General features: G+C 46.9%; 1 protein-coding gene across 1 annotated transcript; it reads right to left on the bottom strand.

The window, feature by feature from the left end:
* Window positions 1–6,857: 6,857 nt before the first annotated feature.
* Window positions 6,858–9,271, bottom strand: ID2 (inhibitor of DNA binding 2). Its single transcript, XM_028099622.2, has 3 exons — window positions 8,801–9,271; window positions 8,443–8,506; window positions 6,858–7,622 (listed from the first exon to the last, which is right to left on the bottom strand). Exons 1-2 carry the CDS (start codon window positions 9,146–9,148, stop codon window positions 8,450–8,452), a joined length of 405 nt encoding a protein of 134 aa, XP_027955423.1. The 5' UTR covers window positions 9,149–9,271; the 3' UTR covers window positions 6,858–7,622; window positions 8,443–8,449.
* Window positions 9,272–10,360: the final 1,089 nt, after the last annotated feature.

Here is a 10,360-nt window from a genome sequence, read left to right as displayed (position 1 = left end):
AGTTGGATGCTTAACCGACTGAGGCACCCAGGTGCCCCTATACCTTCCCTCTGACACAAAAGTTAGCCTGCTACATACGCTGCCCTGCACTACACTCTCTCCACTCGACATTATACCCTGGAAAGCCCACGGGAGTGTATAGAGAGAGCTCTTACTCTTCACAATGCAGCATCACGGATGTACGATAGATGTTCGAACCAGCCCCCACCGACGGACATTTAAGTGGTGTCCAGTCATTTGCTATTAAAAAATAATGCCGAATCTATTAACTGGGAGCATTGATTATTTCATATTTTGCAAGTGTCACTTTGCAATAGATTCCTTGGGTGGGACAGCCGGGTGAAAGAGTAAATGCATACATAGTTTTGCTGGCTGGTGTCCAATTCCTCTGCATAGGGGCCGTACCATTTTATCATGAACGATGGACAAGACTGTTCCCCCCACCGTCTTGTCAACAGAATGTATGGACACTTTTGGACAGTGGTCCATCTGCTCGGTGAGAACTGGTATCTGGTGTAGTTTCCGTGTGTACTGATCTTACTATGAATGAAACAGACCACCTATTTGTGTGTGTAAAGGCTGTTGTATTACTTTACCTGTGAACCCCTTCACTTGTGTTGTTGGACCTGTACTTTTCAATTTTTAGGACGTATGCATGTGTGGCACATTAGCTTGAATAAAGGCTTGTCTGATATTTGGACATGTCTGACGTTCAAGTTCAAGTCACCTGTTTGCTGTCATGCACTCCCCTCTGTTGCACGACCTTCAGTAAAGTCTGCCTTACGTGTCGGATTTCCCATGTGTCCTACCTTGATTTCATCTCTGTGAGATCTTTATCTCTCTGTGCTGTATTTTGGGTTATTTCCTCAGATCCATCTCCCAGTTCATTAACGCTCTCTCTAGTAGCTTAAAAATTTTTTCTCTGCTAAAATACACATAACGTAAAATTTACCATCTTAATTATTTTTAAGTGGACGATTCAGTGGTGTTAAGGACGTTCATATTGTTGTGCAACCGTCACCACCATCCGTCTCCAGGATTCCTTTATCTTGCAACACTGAAACTCTACACCCATTAAGCTCCCCCTTTCTCCCCTTCCCCTGGCACCCACTCCTGTACTTTCTGTCTCTGTGATTTTGACACTCTAAGTACCACATATAAATGGAATCACATGGTACGTCTCTTTCTGTGACTGGCTTATTTCACTTCGTATCATGTCCTCAAAGTTCATCTTATAGCCGATGTTGGAATTTCCTTCCTGCTTAAGGCTAATATTTCACTGTATGTCTATAAACCACATGTGGCTTATCCACTCATCTGCTGATGGACACACGGGTTGCTTCCACGTTTTAGCTAAATTGTGAATAATGCTTCTGTGAACGTGGACATAAAATATCTCTTTGAGACCCTGCCTCAATTCTTTTGGATATATATCCAGAAATAGAATTGTTGGAACATACGGTAATTCTACTTTTTAATTTTTTTGAGGTGACGCCATACTGTTCTCCACATTGGCTATATTATTTTTACATTCTCTCTAAGAGTGCACAAGACTTCCAACTCCTCCACATCCTCCCAATGCTCGTTATTTTCTGTTTTGTTTTGTTTTAAATTTTGTTTTGTTTCCGTTTTTTGATAGTGGCCATCCTAATGAGTGTGAAATGTCGTTATGGTTTGGATTTACATTCCCCTAATGATTAGTGATGCGGATCTTCTTTTCATGTTTTATTGGCCATTCATAGATCTTCTTTGGAGAAATATTTATTCAAGTCCTTTGTCTATTTTTGATTTGGGTTGTTTGTTTTTTGTTGTTGAGTTTTAGGAGCCCTCCATATATGCTGGCAATTAATCCCTTATCAGATCTACGAATTGCAAAGATTTTCTCGCATTCTCTGGGTTGCTTTTCAGCCCTGTTGATGGTGTCTGGTGAGGCACGGTTGTAAATTTTCATGAAGTCCAATTTTTGTTTTTGTCTATTTTTATTTTTGTTGCCTGTGCCTTTTGTGTCATATCCAAGAAATCATTGCCAATTCCAATGTCGTGAAGTTTATGCCATATGTTTTCTTCGAAGACCTTTATAGTTTCATCCATTACGTGTAGGTCTTGGATGCTTTTTGAGTTAATTTTTTGTATAAGGTGTTAGGGAAGGGTCTGACTTTGTTCTTTTGTATGTGGATCTCTAGTTTGTTGAAAAGACCGGCCCTTCTCTATTGAATGGTATTGGCATCCTTGTTGAAAATCATTTGACCACACATGTGAGGGTTTATTTCTGGGTTCTCTAGTCTATTCCATGTGTCAATATGTTTGTCCTTAAACTGTACCACACTGCTTTGATTGCCATAGCTTTATAGTAAGTTTTGAGGCCAGGAACTGTGAGTTCTACAACTTTGTTCTTCTTTTTCAAGATAGCTTTTCTATTCAGGGTCCCTTAAGATTCCACGTGAATTTTAGGATGAATTTTTCTATTTCTGCAAAAAAATGTCACTGGGATTTTCACAGGGATTGCACTGAATCTGTAGATTGCTTTGGGTGGGATTGACATTTTTAACAGTATTAAAATCTCCAGTTCATGAGCACAGGATGTTTTTCCATTTATTTATGTCTTCTTTAATTTCTTTCTGCAACATTCTGTAGTTTTCAGTGTGCAAGTCTTTCACTTCCTTGGCTAAATTAATTCCTAAGTATTTTATTCATTTTGATGCTATTGTAAATGGAATTGTTTTCTTATTTTTACTTTTTTTAAAGTGTGCTCCACACCCAACGTGGGGCTTGAATGCAGGACCCTGCGATCAAGAGTCATGTGCTCTCCTGAATGAGACAGCCAGGCTCCTCCTGGAATTGTTTTCTTAATTTCCTTTTCAGACTGTTCATTGTTAGCATCTAGAAATGCTCCAGTAGTTTTAAATCTGGGTTTTAACCTTCCATTGAGTTTTCAATTTCAGTGACTGTACCCTGTGATTTTTCTGATGTTTTTAATTAGTTCTTTGATTTCTTTTCTCAAATCATTTTAGTTACCCTTACCTTAGAGTCTGCAGTTCTTTGGTATCTAATCTTTCTCTTGGTCGTATCTACCGATTCTTTCACTGTAAATTGGTTTTCAGTAGGTTATAAGATTTTTAATTGTAAACCTACTTTCAGCAAGCCATTGAATATGAGAATTTTGTGTGGTCGGTATCGAGGGCTTCCCTCTCTGGAGAAGTTTTGCATTTGTTCCTGCCAAACACCCCAGGGGTGTCACCAACCAGGAACGATTTTTATATTAATTTATCAGCACTAGAATTTCTCAAATGAACAGGGCAGTATACATTTAAATTTCCATTCCCCAGAGGGGCATGTCTGTGGCTGTGAATTCTCAAGGGAGGCGTTTCTCCCCTTCTGAGCTCCCAGGGACAGATAGGCCTCCCATGACCCTCCTGGATGAGGGTTAATTTTCTTTTTAGTCTACACTGTAACTCAGATTGCAGGCCTTCGAGAGCAGTCTCACTTCCAATGTCCTGCTTCACAGGGGAGCGAAACCTTGTCTCTAGTTCCTGTTGGGCCAATGCCCCCATGCTGGGTTTGGCACCCTCCCTCAGGAGGGGCCCCCAGACATGCACGCGTCATCATGCTGATATTCTGCTCGCTCTCAATAGTTGGCACTAAGCAAAATACCTGTTAGGCTCAACAAATCTTGTCTCTGTGTCAGATGATCTTTATGAGCGAACAGACGTTCAAAACCTGAGCAGAACCATCACTCAGAAAGACACTCAGGGGCTGGGAGGCGCCTTTCCAGGAGAAGAAGGCGTCAGAAATCGGAAGGGTGTGTGGTGAGCCAGGCTAACAGGGATTTGGATAGTTCGGGAGCAGCACACCCACAATGTGAAAAGCCCCATAAAAAATTATCCTTGAACAACAACCAAAAGCTCCATGAAACAGGTTTTTATTGACAAGAATGCTCTTTCCTATTAACTTCTACATCTTTGTCCTCAGAAGCCCCTTCACCATTCAAGTAAAACCCTGGATGGAGTCTGTCCATAGACTGCTGTGTGCCCTTGGTCACTCCCTTCACATCTGTGAATCCAGTTTCGATAGAAGGGAGAGACCACATGTTGGCCTACCTTCGAGGATTTATCCATGGCTTTGAGAACTAAAATTAAATGTAAACTGACCTGCACATTTATTGTTTGAGGTTAGTTTGACCTTGATTCCAAAATCAGATAAGGACAGCACAAGAAAAGAAACCACAGGCTCTATTTTATTCTCAAAAATTCCAAGTAAAATATTGGCTAACAGAATCCGACAGTGTATATGAGAAGTAATCATACGTCATGTTCAAGTAGGATTTATTACAGAAATGCAAGCCTCGTTCATATCAGAAAAATCAGTGTAATACACTAGAGAAAAATAGGATCAGTAAATAGAATAAACATATTTTACCAAATTTGCTCCCAAATTGTGCTTCAAAATCCCCCCAAAACAAAAAAACACCTAACAATTAAAGGGTTCTTCACAAAATGGATCAAGACTATATATTACAACAAAATCCTAGAGTCAGGTCATGCATAATGGAGAAAGTCTGACTTATTCTCATCAAGATTTGGACTAAGACAAGGATGCCGGCTCTCACCCCATATTCCTTTAATGCAACAGTGGAGGTCCTAGTTAATGTCATTAAGCAGTTCAGGAAAAATAAATGTAAGGAAAAGAGAAGGGAAAACGCTCCGGCTTTCATTTGACTTCACAATTCATTTTTCTCCGCAAACCAGTCATAATCTCTTTGAGCCTGGGGGTGATGTCTGATACTTGTATTAAAATCCAAGACAGCCCCGAGTGTAGAACTGGTAGTAGACACTAGTTTGCAAAAGGGGATCCTATCTAAGGTATGAAGTAGTAGAGACGAAGTAAGATTCACACGTGGAAAGGACTGTACACATTCGAGAGGCAATCTTTCACAAACGTTCATTTGCAAAAGGCTGTTTCTCCAGGCGTTTTCTCCCCTATGCTCCGGCTCATTGCCCCTCGGGTTCCCAGCGCCCCGGGACCCCGCGCTCGCGAGCCGCCTTCCTCGTACCGGCCAGCAGGTGGCGCCCGGCCTCCACCGGCCGGACTCCGAAGAGCCGCCCGAGCTCCGCCGCGCAAAGTCTCCTCCGAAAGGTGCAGCTTTTCCTGGACGCCGCTGCTACTCTGGGTCGTCGTCCAAACGTGGCAAACGGTCCCGGCTTCCAGGGACCAAGCAGGTGCTCGAAGGGGCCCCGTCCCGCCCGCACGGCTTCCTCGGGAAGCCCACGAGCCCCTGCAGAAGATCCCCCCCCCCCCCCCACCGTCGGAGTCTGAGCCTCTCACGCGCGGGTCGCCGAGGCCCGGAGCGACCAGGGGCCGGGGTCTGCGCCCCCATCCCGTCGCCCCCGGAGGAAAGGACGGGGTGGGGGCGGACGGGCAGCGACCGGTCCTCGCGCTTCCCCGTCACCGCCCAGCGCAGGGCGGCCCGTGGTGCGGGGCGCCCAGGGACAGGTGGCCAGACATCAGGTGACAGGTCTGAAAGGCGGCCCGCCGCGGGATGACCCAACCCCGCCCAGGTGCGGCCAGCAGAGCGGCGTCCCCCGGGGTATGATTATCGACAACGACGACCGCCAGGGTCAAGGCACGTGCTCGCCGGCGGCGTGGACGCGGGGCAGGGCGCGGTGGCGCGGGTGGCGTCGGAGCTGCCCCGCCCGGCTCCCCGACGCCCGCCCTGGAGGAAGGAGGGTCTCGGGGCGCTACCGCCACAGGGGATGAGGGAGCCCGGCGAGGCTGGGCCGCCGGCCGGAGGCCGCCTCTCCACACCTGGCCCCGCGCTCCCCTGGACGTACGGATTCCCTGTCGGGGCCGGAAACGCCACCGCCGCCGGGGCAGACAAGGTGGCGCCACCCAAACACCTGCTGGGCTGGGCCTGAGAAAGTGGCCCCAGGTGAGGCACCCATCCCCACCCGCCTGTCCTCCCCACCTTCCTTCTCCGGTTCCCACCCACCTCGGACCAGCCTTCCAGAACCTCCCACCCCACCCTCACACACCTAAGGAAATGTCTTCCAATTTGGGAACATATGTATACCTAGGAATTTTAAGCACGTGTTCATGTGAACTACCGTGTTTTAGAGCGGGGTCCAAAACTGCCAGGTGAGGAAATAGCGCGCTGCTACTTTTTCTGTGACTTAGAAGGCCCTTCTCCTCTCCCTCCCTCTTCTCCTTCCCTGGGCAGTCCAGGGGTGCAGTCAAGGGTGAAGGGCGATCTAACAGCCACCTGTCTTGGAAAGTGGGCTCCGCCCCAGCCCTGTCTCCCAGAGGCCGGGTGAGCTACAGGTGGAGGAGGCGCCGGTGAAGCTTGAGAGCTCAGGGCCCTCTTACAGCTTTCATTCCCACGGGCAAACAGTGAACACCCAGGGGTCTTTTCTGCCCTTCCCCTAAATCTTTTAAATCATGTCCTGAATTCTGTGGACTTTACCCTTCCGATTAACAAGCAGTTTCATATCCTCCAACAAAAGTGTCTTAACACCTACTCAGACAAGTAGTCCTTCCAGACTCCACATTTATTTTGGATGATCTGACTCCTAGAAGTCACTGCCGCAGCAATTTCTTGGTTTGAAACTCAGCGCCAAGGCATACAACTGATATTTCCCTGCAGGACTAAGAGAAACTTCTGTTTACAGCCTTCCCAGCTGGGTCAGCTCTCCTGAAATGCTAGCAGTAGCCCTTTGCCCCAAAGTGCTGGCACTGACCACATATCTGATAAGGAGTTTCTCTGCATACAAGTTCTAAGGCTTGGGGGGTGGCGGGAGGGATGGAGAAGTGGAGAGAGAGAGAGAGAGAGAGAGAGATCTTAAAAACCATTCAGAATTCAGGTATTGACTTCAGACATGTTTATTATAATCTTATACAGTCTACATAAATTTGAACTTGTATTTATTTGGGTTCAGTTATAACATAGCATAATAAAAATCAAAGCAGTGGTCCTCTGAAATAAAGCAGGCAATCACCATTCAATAAACACACGATTTATTTTGTATAAAAGGGTTAAGTTTACAACTAAACTTTTATAAAAAGTTTAGCATGAATAAGTACATCATTACACTTTGTATGCAGAAATACACATCTCTGCCACTATACAAGAAAACTCTAATTAAAGAGTTCACAAGGTTTCACTCAATATATATATATATTTATATATAAATATATACACAGCATTCAGTAGGCTTGCGTCAAAAAGGTAATTTCTGACCAAAAGACTTCATTTAAGTAACTGAATACTGGATCCTTCTGGTATTCACGCTCCACCTTTGAAAAAAGGCAAAGTCTGCTTAAATTGGGAAATTCCTTGTGATTTTAACGTTTTCGCTCCCCATGGTGGGAATAGTATATAAAGAAAACCTTCCAACTGCAGAAAGGGCATTTAAAAGTCTTTTTCATAAATAACTAATATCACAGTCCAGGTCAGAGAACACCCTGGGGAAGATGATCATTCTTAGTTTTCCTTCCATTTTTTTTTTTAAAAAGGTCCATTCAACTTGTTGTTCTCCTTGTGAAATGGTTGAAAAATAAGAAGTTCAGCGCCTTAAAAGATCCTGTGGATTCGTTGTTGTTGTGCAAAGAAAAAGAAAAGTCATGAACACCTGCAAAAGATTGGGGGAGAGGCATGTTTTAGGAGAATGGAACCTAAGGGCAGAGGCGGGCGGACTGGCGCCGGGAGGAAGCCGCAGTTTGAACATTTAACCACCAAACACTCAAAGATTGGGCAAACCCTGGCGTCCAGATGCAACACACACACACTCGGCCTCGACAGCGAAAATTAAACATGAAAATAGCAGAGACTCAAGGGAAAAACTTCCCAACGCAATCTCCTATTTGGATCTCCAACAGCAGTGCTCACAGGCGCCAGTCTGCTTCTTGTAACAATTATTTGATTGAAAACAGCCCTTTAGTTAACAGATAGGGCAGTCGGAATCCCACATCACAGGGTCTGAGGCACAGGGAAGCAATGCTGGGCTAGCCGAATCTCAGACGGCTCCAGTTTTAGGGAAGGAGGATCTCTATGGAATTTGTGGTGATAAGATTAATTAGATGGAGGTTAGTACCTCGTAGTACCAGAGCAATAGGAGAGAAGAGCCAGGGCAGTACATGTGGCAGAAGCCAATACACATTTGCCTCAGCCGCCTTCATAATAAGTTACTGGGTTGGTTTTTTTTGTTTTGTTTTTTTGTTTTTTTTTTTAAAGGAAAATGTTCTGTGATCTTGAGTAACCAGAGCCAGGAGCCCCTTCATCTGCAGTATACACAGACAATGTGCTACGGGTCATACTAAAGTACACATTCATTTACTAAACCCCAAATTTTGCAGATACACAAGTACCTCCCCCCCAACACAAATGAAAAAACACGCGCGCACACACTCCAAGAGGCAGTTTACCAACGGGAGGCACGAGCAAACACTCACCATTTATTCAGCCACAGAGCGCTTTGCTGTCATTTGACATTAACTCAGAAGGGAATTCAGAAGCCTGCAAGAGAAAGGGGATAAAAGGCGGTGTTAGACAATCTTAAGGAGAAAGGGCGTGTTTTTTTTTTTTTAAGTAGCCCGTAGAACAGCAACTTTCATTAAACACGTTTGTGCTACAATTCAGAAATCAAAGACAAATGCATTAACGTGTCAGAACTTATTAGCAATTTCACGCGCGACTCAATCTATAGCAGATTTGTTTTTGTTTTTGTTTTTTTTTAAAGTTAATTAGCTCATCTGTAAGTCCCGGACTGCGGCCATGGCAGCAGGCGGGGGCACCGGGAGCAGGTCTTACCTGCAAGGACAGGATGCTGATGTCCGTGTTTAGGGTGGTCAGCGGCGTCCTGGACGCCTGACTCTGCCCAGGTCGCTGGTGGTGCAGGCTGACAATAGTGGGGTGCGAGTCCAGGGCGATCTGCAGGTCCAAGATGTAGTCGATGACGTGCTGCAGGATTTCCATCTTGCTCACCTTCTTGTTCTGGGGGATGCTGGGCACCAGCTCCTTGAGCTTGGAGTAGCAGTCGTTCATGTTGTACAGCAGGCTCATCGGGTCGTCCACCGGGGTTTTGCTCCGGGAGATGCCCAGGCTGTGGTCCGAAAGGCTGTTTTTCCTAACGGACCTCACTGGACTGAAGGCTTTCATGCTGACCGCGCGCGGGGAAAGGAGAGACCGGGAGGGAGCGGGCTGCTTAGGAGCTCAGGCCGCCGCCGCCTGCGGAGCTTCCTGCGCTCGGCACTAGGCTCGGCTCAGAATGAAGAGGGGAGCCTGGCGGGGCGGCTTTTATCCGCACTCGCCGGGGGCATACGATCCGGCTTCCCTGCGTCCCCATTGGTGGAAAGCGGCGCGTCCATCAGGCCGCGCGGGCGTCCCCATTGGTGGGCGCTGGCGCGGGGCGAGCGCTCGGTCCTTCCGCGTTCGCAGCCAATCCCCGTGGGGTGGGCGGGGCGGGCGCGAGCCCAGCTGGGGTGGTAAATAGAGTACAGTAAGCGCGGGGCGGGAGGGGAACGGAGCGGAGGCTGGGGGAGAAGCGGGGGAGAAGGAGAGGAGGAGGAGAGGAGGCCGGGGGTGGGGGGTGGGGGGTGGGGGGTGGGGGGAGAAGGGGAGGCCGTGGGGGAGGGGGGAGACCCCAGGAATCCAAATGTGCATCTTTATTCTAATTCTAATGGTGAGCCAGTACCCTCGCCCTAGGGTGTCCCCTGACTAAGCCTTCCACGCCCTGGAGGTTTCAGCAACCCTAAAACCACAGCGACGCGGACAAGTTCTGCACAGCAGAGGGAAAGTCACCGTTCTCCGCGACCCACGGGATGTCAGCAGATAGAAAAGCATTTCTGAAGACAGTAAAAACGCAAATAAGTTTGCCATTGACAAGAGACGTGTGTAGAGTTCAGTCTCTTAAGATAAGGCTAAGCTATGTCAAAACAAAACAAAACACAAAACACCCACGCGCGCCCTCAACGACAGGTTTAGTGTGGGATCGTGCAACCCGGAGCGACACGGAGGCATTATTGGTAAAGTCAGTAAAATGAGTACTTATTGGAAACCGTGCTGATCGCTAAGGAGCTCTGAGAGGCAGGACACTTTTCGGGGTTGCTTTCATAGAATAGGCAGGTCTATTATAATGATCCTCTTAGTTGGAAATCATTAGGAAAATTTGCATACTGAAGCTGTATTTACATACGTTGCTCTTGAGAGGCTGCCTGTCTGGGAACCTGCAGTGTGGGTGGCAAAGTAAGGTGATTAATTATGCACAAATCCGGATTTCTGGTGTCACATTCCAGCACTTACAGTGTTTTTAAAGTTTTGTGAAAGGTAGGTGGCTCCAGCCAGTGACCGACATCTTCACACTATGAAAAA

Source organism: Eumetopias jubatus, unplaced genomic scaffold (genome assembly GCF_037043125.1).
Source record: "Eumetopias jubatus isolate StellerSeaLion01/CBP00866 unplaced genomic scaffold, mEumJub1_p1.0 scaffold_9, whole genome shotgun sequence".
NCBI lineage: Eukaryota > Metazoa > Chordata > Mammalia > Carnivora > Otariidae > Eumetopias > Eumetopias jubatus.
This window is presented reverse-complemented; position numbering and strand designations above follow the sequence as displayed.

Bases quoted from the DNA above. Each gene is read 5' to 3' on its own strand.
- ID2 (XM_028099622.2), bottom strand. From the start codon at position 9,148: ATGAAAGCCTTCAGTCCAGTGAGGTCCGTTAGGAAAAACAGCCTTTCG. The intron at 8,507-8,800 runs GTAAGACCTGCT...TTTCTCTTGCAG, and splicing joins TCAGCATCCTGTCCTTGCAG to GCTTCTGAATTCCCTTCTGA.